The sequence below is a fragment of the Ictidomys tridecemlineatus genome, chromosome 14, assembly GCF_052094955.1.
Source record: "Ictidomys tridecemlineatus isolate mIctTri1 chromosome 14, mIctTri1.hap1, whole genome shotgun sequence".
Classification (NCBI taxonomy): Eukaryota; Metazoa; Chordata; class Mammalia; order Rodentia; family Sciuridae; genus Ictidomys; species Ictidomys tridecemlineatus.
Genome location: NC_135490.1, coordinates 8358168 through 8376529, shown reverse-complemented (window position 1 = coordinate 8376529; position 18362 = coordinate 8358168). Strand labels below are relative to the sequence as shown.

Genomic DNA, 18362 nt, shown 5'->3' with positions numbered 1-18362 from the left:
TTCCAGAGTTGATCCAGAAGCAGTGAAATTCTTCAGAAACAGACCCAACCTGGCCTGAATTTCCCCAGGCTCTCCATCCTCCTCTTAGGAAGATGAAAGGGAGGAGGAATCAGCCAGGATCCCAGGAGTTCTCAGAAGCTGGTTTCACCCCAACATGGCTCTATTTGGCTTCCCACACCACCACCCACCACCCACCACTGTTTTCAGGCATGGCATTTTGGAACTGGCAGGGACCTGAATTATCCCCTGCAACCCTATGTGGCAGATGAGGACACTGAGTTCCACAGATGTGATGGAGGCAGTCTGGGCCTCACAGCTTCCAGCCTCCACTGTCTGCACCTCACCAGGAGCCAGGCCTCTGGGGACCCTGTGTGCACAGGACCCTCTCAGCATGGCTCTAAAGCTGCCCTCTGACAAACCTGCCCACAGCTGGGGACCTGGCCAGCACAACAGCTAGCACAACATTTGGACCCTTCTGGTCCAAATGAACTTTCTCGATTCATTTCTGGTGGGATGAAATGCCAAGGGTGGGATGAGGTAAGGGAGAGAGGATAGGATGGTCCTGGTGACATCGCCCCACCCCATGCCTCTCGCACTGCTGTGGCGCCCAGGCACCCCAACCCGGTGCTGATCGTTGCTTCCAATCACCCCACTGTGCTGTACCCTAGTTCCTTCCGGCTAAACCAGGCCTCTTTCCTAGGTGCCAGTGGGGACAGAGGAGGATCAACATCACCTTTGCTGATGTGCAGAGCAGGGCCAGGCCCCCAGGGCCTCTCCTCTCTTCCCAGGCACAAGGACTCTAACAACAGAAGCTCTAGTTCAGCCCAGGGAACAAGCTGGTAGGCCTTTTCCCAACGTCTCATAAAATCTTTTTCAGTCTTCAAGTCCATATATTTCGACCCAGTTCACCTTTGGGGGAATTGTTCCCACGACAGCTTCCCTGATTTCTCTTCAGAGGCTCCCTGGTACCTAGCACATCACCCGACACATCGAAGGTCCTCAGAATATGTCTGAGTACTGCATTCCAGAGGAACAGCCACGTGCAAGAGTGGACAGTTCTTCACAAGGGTAGGCTGAGAAGTGGTTGGTCAGAAGCCCCAGTGTCCTTGTCCCCTCTTCCTGCTGGGACTGTCCCCACTCCCTGCCTCGCTGAGCCACCCCACTTCCCTCCCACATCAGCACCTTATGGGAGGAAAGAGGAAGTCATTTCTTTTGAGTAATTTCAGGATAAAGGCAGTTGTCAGAGTTGTGCAAACCAAAGCGCGATCGTGGGGGTCTCAGGAAGACCCCGCGCATGAAGGGCTGGCTCTCCCTGGTGGTCTGCAAGATGCACTCCATCCTCTTTGAAGTGGATGCTCCCCTCCTGCACGTGCTTTAGTGAGGATGGATTCGCCCATGCAGTCAGCATTTGTTAAACAGCTTTAGTATCCAGCTCCATGCTGGTGCATCAGGACCAGTGCTGGGAAAGAGCTCAGGGACCCCTTGGATAAGCTGCACCCACTGAACCTCCAGAATTTTAGCAAATATCCAACCTCAAGATGCAGTGCCTTCCAGCATGACCGGAGCCTTCTCCCTTCACGAATGTGTCAGGAAATGGAAAGGAGGCTCCTCCTCATCCTGAAAGGGTGAGGGCCAGCTGGCTCAGATATCCTGGTCTGACCCCAGCCTTACTCTGTGAGAGGCAGAAGGACTGGCTCAGGAGCGAGGAACCTCTCCATGATGGCATCAAGTGTGGGATCAAGTTGTTCTCAGCCTCAACTAGCCCATCTGTAAAGTGGGTACCCATCTTGCTAAGCACACAGGTTTGCTGAGATGAATGAATGAGAAAACACATGGAAAGATCTTTCAAGGCATGAAACTCAACATAGGCAGAATTAGACTGGAGGTCACCAGTGCCCTGGGCAATGCCAAGGTCAGGTGGGGGGGCAGGGATCCTTCCCCAACCCAGGGAAGACAATGCACCCCGAGACGCAGCTAGGAGCACTCACCATCCTCACACAGGTTCAGCTTGGACAGGCTCCTGCCATCGAAGGGCTCCTCGAAGATGGAGCCCGTGTCCCTGTCGCTCACGGTGTGCAGATACATGGCCTTGTTCTCCATCACGTCCTGCAGCCACAGGGATGGCAGTTGGGGAAGGGTGGGGGGGCAGAGGAGAGAGACACAGTCAACTACAGGTGTGAACAGGAACAAAGGGACAGACCAAGGGGCCACCTAAGTGGCCCTGGACCAGAACCCAGGGACCATCTCCCTATGAACAGGAGCCAGCAGCCACCCCCCAGGTCCTCGGGACTCCAGTCCACTCCCTGAGTGGGAAGGCCAAGGCACTGGGTCTTTCTGGTCGTGGAGCCTGACACTTCTATCAACAGCTCTTGGTGGGGCTGGAGCCCTGGGCTGGGGGCACCTTGGCCACCCTGGGCGAGCCCTGAGGGAGCTGAACTGGCTACCCACAAGGTGACCAGGGAACAGCTCTGAGAAGTCTGGGTGTGCCAGAGAGACCTGGGCTGAATTATGAGTTGGGAATGAGGGACACACAGGGGTGTCCAGGATACAAGGCCACCAGCTAACACAACCGAGGAAGAAAGAACTACTCCAAATCCCTGGGGGACCACAGCAGGGCCTCCCTGGAGGCCCCAGAGGCATAGAGATGGAGCAGCCTGAGACCAAGGCAGGGCTCCTGCCTCCATGTCCCTGAGCCCGACCCTCTGGTCCTTGGGTCTATCCCCTAGTGTTCCAGGGATGTCCCCACTGACTGGGGAAATCCTCTGTCACTTATGGTGAACAAACCGATTTGCACAACAGTGTGTGCATTTGGTAGTGCACCTGGGCACAGAGGATGTGCTCAGAGGCAGCTGGTTGGCTCTGGTGAGGCTCTGGTGTGGCAGGACTTTGGGAGGGACTGTGGGGATCGGGTTCTTCTTTTTGCTTGTAGATTTTCTGAGTTTTCTATGATGCATTTACATTCCTTGTGTAGCACAAAAAATCCTTTTTAAAAGCCAATTTACAAATTATTTACATAGAATATTTCGTATTCCTTTTCTCAGTGATCTAACCAACTGTGCTTCATTCTTGTCACAGTTTTAGTCAGTCATAAGTTTATGTCAACCTTGTTTCTGATGCTTTTTGACTTCTGGATATTTAACATGCCCCCAGGAGCGTGGGGTCCCAGGTCTAGAAAGGAGCACACGCAACTGGAAGCCAGAGGAGCTGAGCAGCGTCTCTGGGCCAGGAGAGGAGGGAGCCTGTCGGGGGTTAGAGGGAGCAAGGCCATTGATCACAGGACCAGTGGGCTCCTCTTCAGCGGCAGAGGCCAAAGGAGGCATTGTCCTTGCTCCGTCATGAGGGGGAATGAGGGGGAGGCGGGCCTCAAGCAAAACGCCAAAGCCGATTTCATGACTTGAACTTGGTCTCCAGAGACCTCTGGCTTTGAGATTGAGAAGAGGCCAGAACTGACCATTTACTGCTCAACTGCCCTTCAGCTGACCCAGGAAGATGGGGCTTCTGCTCTTATCTCTAAAGTAATGAGACTCCACAACCCTTGCACGTGGGCTCACACACACACACACACACACACACTGTGTACACACAGGCACACACCAAATCATGTGTGCCCAGTCTCTGCAGCCTTCCCTCCAATCCGTGGGAGGGACAGAAGAGCAGGGAGGTCCATCGTCGGCCAGGATCCCTCCTGCCCAACCGGCTCCCACCCAGCTTCTCTGTGCCTTCCCCCGGGGTATCTAGTCTGCTAGCCTCCTAATACACGCCCTCTGTCCAAGGCCTCCACCCAGTGAGGGCCTCTGGGTGGGACCAGGGTGCTCTGTCACTGCTCAGCTGCAGGGGAGCCTCCCTAGTTTCACGAGCTCAGTGTGCGGCACCCCTCCCTCTGGCCCCGCTCCTGGGGAGCTGCAAGCAGGGGCCAGCATCTCCTCTGCCTCGCTAACCCTCAGTCTGCCAAAGGCAACAGAGCCCACAGCCAGAGTGGACAGGACGCGGCCCCTGCGGATGGGGTGCAGAGCCCCAGCTTCATTCCCCTGTCTTCCTCTCCTGGTCAGCTCCCGGCCAGCGGAGGCCCGTTATCTGGAATGTATCTGCCGGGCGGCCCCTCCTCTGCCTCCTCCCCGCCCCTCGGCTGGTCAGTGCAGCAGCCCAGGGGACCCTTCTGGGAGAGGGGCTAGGGCCAGATGTGAGTGAGATGCGTTTGGAAACCTCAGCTGTTCGTTACTTGGAAATGAAGCATACGCCCGTTCTGCGGGCCCCGGTTTTATTAGGGGCTGCTTTTTCGTTCTTGGGGAGCGGGGCCATTTGGACCCTTAGATCTTGAGTCTTATCACCCTCGGGCTACTTCTGCTCTCAGGCAGGACGGGCTGACTGGTGAGGTGTGGCAAACTGCAGGCTCACACATAAACACGCCCCACAGGGTGCAGAGCGCTGACCCTCCAGGGTCTCCCTGTGGGCTCCTTCCAGGAGCACTGAACCTTTTTATCCCATCTTTCCCATTTTAAAGGCAAGCCAACCAAGGCCACAGAGGCAAGAACTAATATATGTCAGAGTGGAAGGGTGCCGGCTGGACAGGGGCTTCCCACACAGGGCACTGGCTCCGCCACCAGGTTGCTGTGTCCAGAATGCATGGGTGCCTGCCTTCAGGGTCCCAGACCGGGCAGTGCAGAGTCAGTGCACCCCAGGAGGTGGGGGCTGGGACACCCATGCAGGATGCCAAAGCCACAGGGACTGTGGACAAAGCCTGCAGAGCCTGGACTCTGGCATTTCAAGTCAGAGTGAGGTCACCCCGTGAATAGGGAGGGGAGGATTTACTCCCAGGCAGTTTTACCCAAGGCACTTAAAAGCACAGGTTAGAGGCCAAGGATTTGCTTCCAAACTGCATCTGAGAGCAGAGAAAGCCCGCGGCCACCTGCACCCCTCCATGCAGGCAAGAGGCGGACGGTGTATGGAGAGTTCAGAGGATCCTGTCCCGGCTAGTCTTCTCATCTGTAATTGGAGAACTTGACCTCATCCAGCCCCAGAGCCCAGAAGCATCACCTCTACCATGGGGGTCTGTCCTGCTGCCACCAGGGGAACTGTGAGACAATGAACATGGAGGGCTCTGTGAACGAGGTCACCCAGGCAGCTGGTGGCAGAGTCAGGTGGAAACAAACACCCTCCAGCCAGGGATGCAGCATAGACGGGACCCTGACTCTCAAAGCCCCTCTTTGAGCATCAGAAGGACAGAATGAACTCTTCCTGCTGAGGTCAGGAGCAGGGGGTGGCGGGAGCTTTGCCTGCTCTTCTGAAGATGGTTCCTGTGGCTTCCAGCCTCTGACCCTGCAGAGCTCACAGCTTTTCTTAGGACTGTCTCATTTTAGACTCATCAAAACCAAGTTTGTTAAAAAACAAAAACAAAACAAAACAAAAACCTAAATGTGGCCCTAGAGAAAAAAATTGCTACACAGGTTTTAAACTCTTTCTTCCTTTAACTGTATTCAGTTGACCCAAAGCACAACCCACAGCTGGAGAGGTGCAGCTGTTTTATAAATAGCCTGTTGTATCATATGTCCCCTCACTGGGCACACGTGCACACATACACAAACAGAGCACAGGGAGAGGGGCTGTCCACCCATCCATCTGCTCCCTGAATAGGGTCTCCAGCTGTGACATGAGCCAGGCAGAGTTGCTACCAAGGCAACAGCTTCCCTCTGACACCGGATGTGGGCTGATACTCTCCAGCCCAGGTAACTGGATAAGGGCCCAGCGGATGTCCACAGGCTCCTTGGCTGGGACCCTCCCACCTGGGGCAGGCACCTCGGGGCTTTGCCTCCCAAAGACTTCCAAACACAGTGCTCTGCTCCATCCGGCTCATCGGGTCTCCTCCAGCTGCCTTTGGGACACCATACCCTGGTAGGCACCAGGGCAAGGTTAGTGTCAAGACTCACCTGAGTCCCTCTGCTGAGGCTGGAGAGCTTGTCCCCTCAGTTCCTGGCATTCACCATGGTGGCCAGAGAGCTGGCTGATGCCCCACCGAGACCCAGGCAGCCCCTCCGAGCTTGTCTCCACAGCCAGCCAAATCCAGACGGAGTCATAGAAGAGGGTGCAAGGCCACAGGGTCACTTCTGTGACTTGTCTCAGGACAAGGGCCACAGGGTCACTTCTGCAGGACCAAGATTCAACCTGGTGGCCGAGGAAGAGGGGGTCTGCACCTGGGGCTCTCTGTCTTGGTGCGTCGCCTGCGTCAGCCACAAGCAGCAATCCAGAGATGTTCTGAGGAGGCACCGGCAGCTCTGCTAGGTACTGACCAAGTGGGAACTGAGCTGCTCCAGCCGCGCTGTCTTTATAAAAAGTTTTTGCTGCAACTGCGGAGGCTCTGCTGGCGGGATCTGGAACACGCACCCCCTCTTGTGGCCACTCCCAGCATTACAGCTCCTCACAGGACTGCGCCAGCCGACCACAGCTGAGAAGCCAGCTTTGGCCTTGGGACTCCAGCGCCTGAAGAACCGGCTCAAAATACTTTTTGGACAGCTTCTAGAAGAATTGCAGCTAGATCTGGCTTATGAGCCACACAAGGAAACCAGTCTTGCAAATTTATTTATAGGACCGAGTTGGCATTACTCAACTCATTCAATAAATTTGGCATAGAATTGTTTTATGTATTTTCCTGAATCACACCCATCCCCCAAGGACACAGATGGGCCACTCTGGGGTTGTTCAGAAGTGGGCCTCAGGGGCTCTGAAGTAACATCCCCCAATCAAGCTCAACACGATTCAGCAACAAGGTCAGTGTTCCTAGAGCATCAACTGCGCCAGGCGGGAGAATCCAGGATCCCATGAGGCACCCTGGCTGTTGGAAAGGGGTTGAAATCTGGTATGGGAGATGGAACAGGGCACAAAAGCCATAAGCCTAAGTACAGACAGTTACATTTACAAAAGGAGATTCAGCCGATGCTGTGGGAGCCATAACATTCAGAGGAGGTGGCCAAAGTGGGAAAGATGTCAGAGAAATCCCCAAAACAGTGAGCCATGGTGGCATGGCCAGTCCCATGGATGGATGTCAGAGGATTGAACACAGAAAGTGACTTCCATAAATGATTTCCTGTTTGTCGGTTAAAAATTCAGCCTCCAGCTGGGGACAGTGGCCCACCCCTGTAATCCCGGCAACTCAGGAGGCTGAGGCAGGAGGATTGCAAGTTCAAGGTGAGCCCTAAGCAATTTAATGAGACCCTGTCTCAAAAATTAAAAAGGGCTGAGGATGTGGCTCAGGGGTTGAGTGCCCCTGGGTTAAGTCCCTAGAACCCCACTCCTCCCAAAAATTCAGCCTTCACGCTTCGGGGTCAGCTTTCGAACATGAGGAGGTTTTGCCAAGGCTCAGCTCCGCCTAGAGCGCAGCTGCCAACCCATGCTGAGTCAATAATAATAAGAGGGGAAGGAGAAAGGGGGGCGGGTGGAGAGCAGGAGGAGAAAACGCTTCATAGCCTTTATTATGTGCTGGGCAATTCCAAGTGCTTTTCCTATGTTAACTCATTTAACCTATGCGGTTGTCCCTCAGCAACCACTGGGATTGGTTCCACGTCCAAAACTCTCCCTTCCCAAGTCCTTCGTAAAAGACAGCTTAGTGTTTGCCTAAAATGTATGTGTACTCTCCCTTATACTTTAAATCATATCTATATTACTATTATACCTAATGCCATATAACTGCTAGGTGACTAGTTGTTATACTGTATTGTTTAGGAAATATGACAAGGAAAAAAGTCTGTACAAGTTCAGTAGAGACATTGGGCTTTTTAAAAAATACTGTTGATCTGCGGGTGGTTTGAATCCACTGGTGTGATATGGAGGGCCATCAGCGCAGCAGTCCTGTGAGGTAGGTGCTACTGTGGTGACCATTTTACACAGACAAATCAAGTCACTTGTCCCAGATCACACAGCCTGTAGTGGCAGAGCTAAAACCAAGCCCTGGGCAGTTGGACTCCAGAGCCGGTAACTGCACCCTGTACCATCTCTCACCAAAGGAATGCTTCTGCCACCTGTCAATTCACAACATTCCCAGGAATGAATGGAGTCTTAGAAACAGCCAGGAGTGTGCTCAGAACGTGATTCCGGAGCTCTTCCCGGCAGAGAAGCAGGCAGTAGAAAGAGATGCACTGGCTTGGTGCTGTGGCTTCAGTTTGTCCCCTTTAGTTCATGTGTCGGAAACTTGGTCCCCAGAGCAGCAGTGGGATCCACACTCACAAGAAGGTGGTGTGATATGAGCTAAGAGCAGCCATAGAAGACGCCACCAACAAAGGGGCTAGTGACGGTGGTTCTCACTCTGCCATGTGAGCACGCAGGGACAGCAACACACCAATGCCGGCACCTTGATGGTGGACTTCCCAGCTCCAAACTGGGAGGAAGAAAACCTCTGTGTTATACAGTCTCGGGCATTTCTGGTTTGTAGCGTAAATGGACTAAGACAGTTAGAGAGACCCTGCTCAAAACTCACTTTACCTAAAACAGACTGTTTCCCCACATGGCCACACTGGTGTGCCCTTCACCCGTTGGGGAAGGAGGAGGATGAGGAGAGAACTGAGACCCCAACTCAGCCCAAGCTATTGGCTGAACCTCTGTCACCATGGATAATTGATGATCCGACTGGGAAAGGGTCTGGTTTCCTGCACAAGATCCAGAAATAGGCACAGAGCCATTAAACTGCACTGCAGGAGGGGTGGAATCTGTACTTTAAATCCAGGGACTGTGGGGCGCCTTTTCCCTCCCTTGTTTCAGGTTTATTTCACCCCTCGTGTAAGGATAAGGTGTGTCCATATTGATGCTTGTAACTACTTCCTCCTTTATTTCTTTCTTTTGGCTGAGCATTAGTGTTCCTTTATCTGCAAACACCACACTTTGTTCATGCCCTCTCCTGTTGGTAGGCATCTGGGTTGTTTCCAGTCTTTGTCTAGAATGAAGTGGGGGAAAGAGAAAGGGGACGTTTGATGATAGTGCAGGACAGTGTGCCCCAGAGGACAGACATCCCAGGGGTGAGAGGCCTTTGGACAGCTCTTAGCTCATACCATGCTGTCTTTGCACCTAAAATCAGAATGGTCTAAGAGTGGTTTCCTTCATTTTGATCACACACCACGGCATCTGTCCTTGACATTGTCCCTCAGAAGGTGTTAGGAAATGTGACAGCATCGATGGAGGGGTGACTAGACTTCTGAAGGAGCTGTATCCTTGGAAATGCAGGCAACAGAATCTGAGCACATGGAGAAACCATGCTTGGCATAACCAAGAGCTCTCCCAGCGCCCACATCTGTCCTGTGATCCACGTGGGACACGGAAGCGCAGGGACCACATCAGAGCATAGCGCATGTACCCAGGAGCTTCCTGCTTTCTTTAACTGTCCCATCCCTGAGTGTACCCCCGTCACCTCCTGTGTCCAGCCCTGCAGTGGGCTCACAGCCCATGGTAAGCCACCACTTTCTAGCAGGGTGCATGGACAGCAGTCCTCAGAGGTGCTCATGGAGAGAAGCCCAGATTCCAAGCCAAGGAGCCCACTCCTGACTCCCAGCTCAGGGGATGGGGAAGTCACAGGACCTCCCTGAACCTGAGCTTCCTCCTCTGGACAGCCAGGTTCCGACGTCCCGGCCTCCCCACCTCAAGGGTGCTTCCCAGGGACACAGGAGCTCTGAGACACTAATGCTCTTCAGCCATTGCTATTATTTCTCAGAGTTGACAGCCCTGACAAATAGGATGTTAGTCGCTATGTAGGTCTCTCCAGGGCCCAGCTGCTGACAGCTGGCGCTGAGTCCAAGGAGGGGAGGCAAGAGCCTCCGCCTTGTGGAGTTCCCTGCTCCTCACCCATCGTGGAATCTGCCCAACCATCTGCTCCGTCTCCCTGTGCTCGGCTCGTTTTAATTCATTTCCCAGAAGGTGTGGGGATGATGGATGATATGAGACAGCCCAGGATTTCTGACATTGGCTCAGGGTCATAGGCAGTAAAACAGATGAGCCTCCTCCCAGACATGTGCATGGGCCAGAGACCCAAGAGCAGGACCTGGCCAGAGCTCCTTATATTGTCAAACTCAGTGACCCAGGGTACCCTCGAAGGACATCTGTCTTGGAGCTGAGATGCTCTGAATTTTGCTTGGGAATTAGATGATGAAATTATTTTAAAGTGAGCAATTTGTAGTTGGTAGCCAAACAAGTTCATTCAAGTGAATCCTAAGGAACTTCTCAAAAGAGGGTGAAACCTTGGGCCAAAACTCCTCTTCAGAAGACATTTTAGTGGGATAAATGTAAAACAGACACCAATGTTGGAACAGTGCATCTTCCCATATACAGGATGTAGGATGCCAGGCTGCTCAGAGGACATAAGAAAAAGCCTCACGTGTTATATGACTTTGAAGTTGTCGTAAGTCAGCAAGAGCCGAGGAAATAGCAATTTTAAAACTTAGGCAGCATTCATAGCAAACATGATGAGCAGAAAAATGGAGGTTATGAATCCCCCCTGAATTTTGCATTGATGATATGGCACTTGATATGTAGAGTATTCAGCTCTAGGGGCAGCTGGTCAAAGGATTTAGTCATAAGTCAGAGGTTGACTAGGGGGGTGAAAGGTCTAGAAACGGGCAGGAAAGGGCTGTATTCAGGGTTTGTGGTCTGAGTTTGCAGGCACATGAAGGTGTGAGGTGTCTTCTGCACCATCATGGAAGAAAGGCAGAATGCCCTCCAAGGGTAGAAGCTCTGATCACCACTGAGCCTCCGGACCTGGGTGCCTGGCTGATGACTGGGGAATTCCCCCACTGCCATCCTTCTTACCACAGCCTGGCACTCCACAGTGGAAGAAGCACCTCACAGAGGTCTCCCGCATTGGGTGACTGGCTGGACCCGCAACCTCTGATGTCTCTCCAAGTCTGAGTGGGCCCCTGCAACATACATACATATATATGTATATCTTCTGCAAGAAACTTCTTCCACAGTGATAAGAAGCAACTTAGAACTGATTCTGATGCCTAACTTGCTCTGGTTGGGGCAGAGAAAGAACATTCCATGAATGCTTTTAATAGTAAGAACTAAGAACAGGAAATATTATAGCCAATGACCATAATAAGTAAGAATAACGAAGATATTTCAGCTACGTATTATGCCAGGAAGAGAGAAAAGCAAAAAAGAAAGTTGAGAAAGGACAATCGAGATAAAAGACAGAAAAACAAGGCAAATGAGTGGGAAAAGAGGAGGCATGGTGAGGAGAGGAGATGGAGGAAGAGGCAGGACTCAGGATATAAAGGGATGCAGGTTTTTTCTTTCCCTCCTTTCTTGAAGCATGACTAGTGAAAAATGTAGGTTTTCTTCCCTTGGAGTTTAGACTGTATAATTTTCAAAGATATGCATGCTTGTATTTTTAACGATGCTTTTAAATAATAGTTGTGCCAGGCTTTTTACGAAAACAACAGCTCCCTGACCTCTTACATCATATCCTGAGGGAAACAGCTCCGTTTTACTGTACCTTCCACCCTACACGTCCCCATCCTCCTAGGACAGTTTATCATACTTTTGTCTAGATTGTTTTTCAGTTTATTTTATCATTACTTTATCAATGTCGTTCACAGCCAGATCATGCAGAATGCTTTCCAGAGTGAAATGTTAAAGGTTTTATTTCCCTGCATTTGATTCAGTGTCCTCTCAATAGGCTTTCTCTTATCTTATCATTCTATGGAAGTGTCCTGAAACTTTCCAATTTGCTTGATACAGGACCAATGGCTCTCAACCCTAGCTCATGGCTATTATCCAAGAATCGCCTACCTGTCAATCTCAAGCTTCTCTTTGAGTCTCTCTTGGTTGGAGACTCAGCTTTCTTAATAGCCTGCTTTTCCCGGTCTCTATTTATTTCCTTGTTCAGGTAGAGCACATTTATGAGGGAATACATCTATGGATATCGTACCTATCTGAAAATATCATTATTTTTATCTTTGACCTTGAGTGATAGATAGTTCATGCAAGTATAAAATTCTGGGTAAAGGTTTTTTTTCCCCCCTCCAAATTTTAATGGCATTCTTACATTGTTAGAAGCTTCCAACAAACCCCAGGACACCTTGATGTTTGACCCTTTTCACACGACCTTTTTTTCTTTTTAGGATTTTCTTTGTTTCCAGTGTTTTGAAACTTTATAAAGACAAGTCTTAGTGTGGGCTAGTTTTCATCCCTTGTTCTAGGCATTTAGAATGAATTTTCAATCTGAAACCTCAAGTTCTTTCAGGGAATTTCTATTTAATTATTTCTTTTTTTTTTTAAACACAATATCTTTATTTTTTTTAATGTGGTGCTGAGGATCGAACCGGGGCCCCGTCCTTGCTAGGCGAACGCTCTACCGCTGAGCCACAATCCCAGTTTCTTTTCTTGTTTTTTTTTTCCTCTTCACCTTTACGTAACTATTGTTATTTAAATATTGATGTTCATGGACAACTTCTCCAGTTTTTCTTGATTTTTCTCTCCAAGCTCTTTCATCTTCTTATCCTTCTTGGAAGGTATTCTACTTTGGGGGATATTTTCTTCTTCTGCTGACATTCATATATAATGACATTCATAATATATATTATGCATAGTTCATATTCAATCTGTTGTATTTAAGCAGAAATTCTGTTCATTTTATTTTTATTTTAAAGATCATTTGCACGTATAATTTTATCCCAATGCATTAATGTCCACGATGGTTTTTAGTCTTTTTTTTTTTTTTTAAATCCTTCTGCACAAGGTTGCATCTAGACCCTTCACCATGCTGGCCATCCTCCTCTGGATACCTATTCTTTTTCAAAAAGCCTGTTGAAGTAGAGTCCACTATTGAAGCCAGGTCTGCGCTATCTGGCATGGTGAGACAATTGTCTCCTTGTTCTGAATGGAATTCTTCCCCTGTTGCAGCCTGAGACCAGATGGCACTTCTCAACTGCTCGTCGACACTGTTGAATCCCACAGAGCCTAATGACCAGTCCACCTTTACACACAGGCTACTAGAAAGCCAGGTTTGGGTTCCCATCTTGCACCCGTGTGATTGACTTGCGGATTCTGAGTGAGAAATCCCATATTTATCCCCAGTTATATTTCATCTGAGCTTCAGCTCATGACTCTACCTGTTGAAATCTTCTGAATTTGGATTCTGCTTCCTAGTGTCAGCACTGTTCAGCTTGACATCAGCTCCAACCAAGCCCTTGACAAGGGGCTGAAGAGCTGGGTGACTCCACTGACTCTCTTCCTCCAAGGATTCTGTCTATCCACTGGACAAACTGAATATAATTCACCTGGGGTCTACTTGGCATTTGGTCTATGTTTACCCATGTGCATGTAGTTTATCCATCACGAGCACCAGAATGGCGTGTCTCGAGATTATTTTAGAAGACATCAATAGGGTATTTGAGGTATGTTAAGGCCAACAGGTCAGGAGACAACAGCCAATTAAAAGATAATGTTTTTCTCACAGTTCCCAAGATGAGTGGCCTGTCATGCCACGGGGGGCCAACCAGGAAGCGCCAGATTTGGTCAGGAAGCAGAGGGAGAGGGGGCAACAGGGCAAGAGCCAGAAAGGACAGGTGAGGCAGGGTAGGCTTTGGCTTGGCTGGTACAGATAATGTCAGCAGTGCCTGGGCATGGGCCGTCCCTCGTTAACTAGGGTAAGTGGCCCTGGGGTGATTGTGGCAGATAGAAAATGGCCCAGGGTAAGAGCACTTCATAAAGAAAGTGGCTGGGACTGTGGTCCTGGGTCAGTTATTGGCATTTGAAAAGCCAGCTTGGCTTGAGAGAAGGTAGTTTACTGCCTCTAGGAATTGGCCACCCAGGGAGGGGTCAGTCAGGCCCCGGATGTCAAAGCATGAGAACATATGAAATGGAAGACAAAGGTAACACAAAGTGCAGTGCATTTATCCCTCGGGCTTCTGTTGATGAAGCTGAGTCTGGGCAGTGCCAGGGGGTCCTGCCTCGGGATCCATGACCGTGCAGGTCTGAGCTCTCTCTTATTGAAGGAGAAGAGAAGAAAGTAAAACGCGGCCACTACCTCCAAGAACCCTTCTCCCTGCTCATGAGGATGGAGGCTCTTCAGGGAGGCAGAGGTTCAGCATACAGGGAGTGGCCAGTATTAAAGTATGTGTGTCCCTGTGTCCCCTGATTACTCCTTGGAACGTGTATGCCCATGTGCATGTACTTCAGGGTGGATTTATTCCCAGATCAATCGTGTCCTCAATTCCCCAATTCCTATGGACACTTACTGTGCACGGAAACCTCAAACCAAAGTTCAAGGGAGCCCATTGGATTAAGTGTCTGTCTGTCCCCTACTGGGATTAAATGTCTGTCCCCTAGGAGTCACTGAGATGGTGAAACTGGGCTGCTGGTAAGGGTCAGTGACAATCTGCCACAAGCCTGTTTCCCTTTCTCCAGGTGGGTGCATCGGTCACCTGTCCAGCACGTGCTGGCCCTCTGCCACTCCCATGCCAACATAGTCCTCATGGTCCACACACTGGACTGTGTCCACCAGGATCGTAACACTCATGAGGACCGGGCTCACGTATCTCACTGCCTTTTCTGGAAACTGCTCCCGTCCCTTTAATGAGCAGAGGGTAGTCGCCAAGGACCCAGGCTAAAGGCAGACAACCAGAGCTCAGCTGGAGGCCGGGGCTGAGCCAGGGAAACTGCTCTTGAGCATAACCACCATCAGCCCTGGTATCTCTGTGTCCCCACAGGTCACCAGGAAGCTGGCACTCAGCAGGTGCCCTATGTGCGTGAGCAGAGTTGACTCTACAGGGAGTCACATTCCTTGGGCTGTCCACAGCAACAGAAGATACAGAGAGAAAACCCTCCTGCCTCATCCCCCTCCACATGTCCCCTGTGACCAGCAGGCATATCCTGGGACATAGTCATCCAGAGGGGTGTCACTGTCCCTTCTGACCTGTTCTCTGACCACAGGTGGTTGACTGAAGGCTCCTCCTTTGGAGACCACCCTCCCTGGAGCAAGGCCATTAGCCTGTCTTCTTCTCTGGGTTGTCCTCTCTCCTAGAGGAGGACACACAGAGCCGGTTCCACTGCACAGCTGATCTTCAGGCTGGTGACAGTATCTCAGGAAGTCACAAGCATGTTACACGTCACGGAAAGTCGCACGCAGCCCAAGCATCCAGGTGCCGACACGCCACGCCCACACGACTAGCCTCTGGATCCCCGCATCCTTCCCAGGCCCCGCGTGCTAACATTCCAGTATCCAGTTCAGCACGTTCAAGCACAGTCTCAGGTTACTAGAATAGCTTGGCCCAGGCTCACAGGCTGCACAGTGGCTCCAAGCGTCCCTGGCAGGCACCGGGCTTTTTTAATGCCTAATCTTCTCCGATGAAGAGGGGAGGGCTCTTCTCGGGGGCTCAGGGGACCTGTCACTAGTGAGAAGCTGGAGAAATACCAAATCCTTCAAGGATACAGCAGTTCTCTTTGGAATTGCCAGTTTACCATACAAGGAGATGAAATTCTGCAGTCTCTGGAGTGGAAGAAGCGAACCGAGATGGGAAGGCTCGTCTGGCACCCCAGGGGTGGTAGTCATAGGAAGCATGTGTACGTGCCCTGGTCTCTCCATCCTCTTAAGAGGTGCCACGATTCAACCAATCCCCATGGCCTCTCAAGGGCACCACCTCTAAATACCAGAGTCAGGTGAAGTTTCAAAGGGACTGTGAAAACACCTTGAGTATTCAGAGGACACAAATCATATTTAGACTCCCGCAGCCCATGTTAGCCAGAGGGTCTGTTCCTGCACCCCTGGAGCTGCTGTGAGCTATTCCTGGCCTCTCCTTAACCATAGATTTTAAAAACCAGGTGTGATTCTAACACAATAGGCTTGCCTCTGGTTTCTTTCCAGATGAGAGAGGCCAAGATCACCTCTTTCTCCTTCCAGTGTCCCCAAACAGAGCAGGCCCAGACTCCCGGCCCTGGCTCTTTTAGTGGGGGAAAGTCAAGCACTCCTAGCCCTGGGAAGACACCTGTTGTTGGAGGTACAACCCTCAGCCAGCCAAATAGGGTGTCTTGCTGGCCGTCCATGGGGGCTGGGCCTGAGCCCCCTCTCTCCTAACCATGCCCTAGATACCCTCAGAACCAGTCGGCATCCCTAAGAGCCATTGACCACAGCAGTTCCTTAAACCAAGGGAATTGAAAATAAAGATTTGCTGTCCAGCTGTGAATTTGAGAACTTGGTCCCAGGAAGACCTGCTCATCCAGGGCCCGTGGGGAAGGAGCAGGAGTTGGGGGCAGCTGGGGAACCCCCTTCTTGTCATGTCTGTGGGACAAACGGCCTCTTTCCCTGTCTCTGATCACTCTTCTCTCTGAGAAAGCTCACGGCTTCTCTCTCCGTCCCCTGGTGGATCAGTTCCAGCACTGACTTTGGAGAATAGATCCTGAGCCAGGGGATGTGACTGCCAGGTGAAGGAGCCTGAAGGGAGTGTCCATCAGGGCTGTCCTCCTTGTGGCCATCTTCCTGGCCTCCCTGCCCTCCCCGTGCACTGCCCTCTTCCCCCAGGAAGGCTGCCCGGTGGTGGAGGTGTTCACCACCTCCCTGCTCCCGCCTGACTTACCCAGCCACGCTTCCTCGGCCCCTTCACAGACTGCTGGTGTGCTGTAGTCTAGGGTGCTATATTGTGGGTCCCCAAAACGTGCCACTCATGGTGATTCCAGAACTCTTATTTACACTTCCATAATGTCCAAGTTCTACTCCCAGAGACTCTGACCCAATTGGTATGTGGGGCAGGATCCACTTGGGCTTCCCAGGACAATTCAATAGTGCCACCACAGATGAGAAATATGCCCTGAAGTCCACCCAGATTGTGTAAATGAGTGCTGTGGGAGGCCAACCTTACAGGTGACTGAGTTACACTCCCCAGCTGGGTGCTGAGGCGCTCAGTCACAGAAATGGGTGTGTCTTGCTACAGCCCCATGGGTGAAGCTGTGCTCACCTGTTCCTTTGTAATATAACCCCTTGCCCCATTTAGGATAGAATCTTCCATGGAAGTGCCTTGTGTCCCCTCCTCTTACTGTGCCCTTGGGTGTGGCCTACCCAGGTGTCAGTCAACCTGCTGACAGTGGACATCATGAAGATAGACTCAGCCCCTGAAACCTGATCCCCTTGCCTCATTTGAATAGCTTCTCCTCAATAAAAGGGGTCAGCGTGTGCTCTCGCTCTCTCTTTCTGCGGACCCTTAAGGTCAGAGAAGCCGTCACAGCGACCCCAAAGAAAAAGGTATTTGTGTCTCTTGTGTGGTTATTTCGTGCAGCCCAGTCAGCCCAGTTCAACTGGAGTGACCCCCGAGCCTTTTAGTCGCGAGAACGGAAACCCGGCAGAGTGCCATTCTCAAAAGGACAAAAATCAGGTACTGGCGCACGCCTGTATGTCCAGCAGCTCAGGAGACTCAGGAGGCAGCAGGATCGTGAGTTCAAAGCCAGCCTCAGTAAAAACGAGGCACTAAGCAACTCAGTGAGACCCTGTCTCTAAATAAAATACAAAATAGGGCTGGGGATGTGGAATATGCTGAAATGTTAAGGGGAAATGTTAAGTGGTCGAGGGCCCCTAGTTCAATCCCTGGTACAAAAAAAAAAAAAGGACAAAAACCAGATAGTTTCGGTAAGATGTAAAGAAATACATGGCTAAATAGATCCTTAATTAGCATGGATTACTTCTAGGACACTGGTGGTCCCAGAGTTTCAACTGCTCTGTCAAGATTTTATAAACTTTCTTCTATCACAGACATTGATTTTTCTGAGCGAAAAAGGGGGCAGAGGAAGAGGGTGGGAAAGGGAGCTGGGGGAAGAGAAGAGAGGTCTGATTGCTCTGGCCTGGTCAACAGTCACCAGCTCTCTCCTACCAGCTAAGTACGGGCCTCGTCTTCTGGCTTGAGGCAGATGCTGCCATTCCTCCACAGTGGCTCCTGAAGAGAAAGATCATGCTCCCATAACTCGTCCCCTTCCCAAAGCAAGGGCTCATGGGCTTCTTCTAGGAGAAAGCATAGTTGGGGGAGCTTTTACAGACACTAGGCAGGGAGTCTTTAAAACAGCGATTCCAAGTGGCCTTGGTGATAGACAATGTCTAAAACAGAGTCCTCTCTGGGTTTCACGGGTCATTATCAATTTTCTCTTGATCCCTAATTAGATTAAGCTGTGCTGTTGGGAGCCAGGCGATGTACAGGGTTGAGATGGGATTTAGACAGAAGAGAATAAACAGACACAAACTTAGGCTATTCTGAGTAATTCGAGGGGATGGGAAGAAATGGAAGAGAAATAGAAGAACAAAGGTCAGCACTAACACTGCTCGTGCGGAAATGCTTTCAAAGAAGTGGAACGTGAGCCCCTTTTTGAATCATCCTGTTGGCCTGGCGATGCTCGTGCATGTTGTAAGA

At 51.0% G+C, this 18362-nt stretch overlaps 1 protein-coding gene across 3 annotated transcripts in view; it reads right to left on the bottom strand.

The window, feature by feature from the left end:
• The window catches only part of Scara5 (scavenger receptor class A member 5), a 103223-nt gene extending 96724 nt beyond the window's left edge, over positions 1-6499 (bottom strand). Inside the window, exons 1-2 of one of the 3 annotated variants that reach the window (XM_078030839.1) lie at positions 5925-6499; positions 1989-2106 (exon numbers count right to left, since the gene is read on the bottom strand). In XM_078030839.1, coding sequence (XP_077886965.1) covers positions 1989-2100 — 112 coding nt within the window. In that variant the 5' untranslated portion in view covers positions 2101-2106; positions 5925-6499. The remainder of the gene's footprint in view (positions 1-1988; positions 2107-5924) is intronic. The other 2 variants (XM_078030840.1, XM_078030838.1) reach the window with 2 other exon arrangements.
• Positions 6500-18362: the final 11863 nt, after the last annotated feature.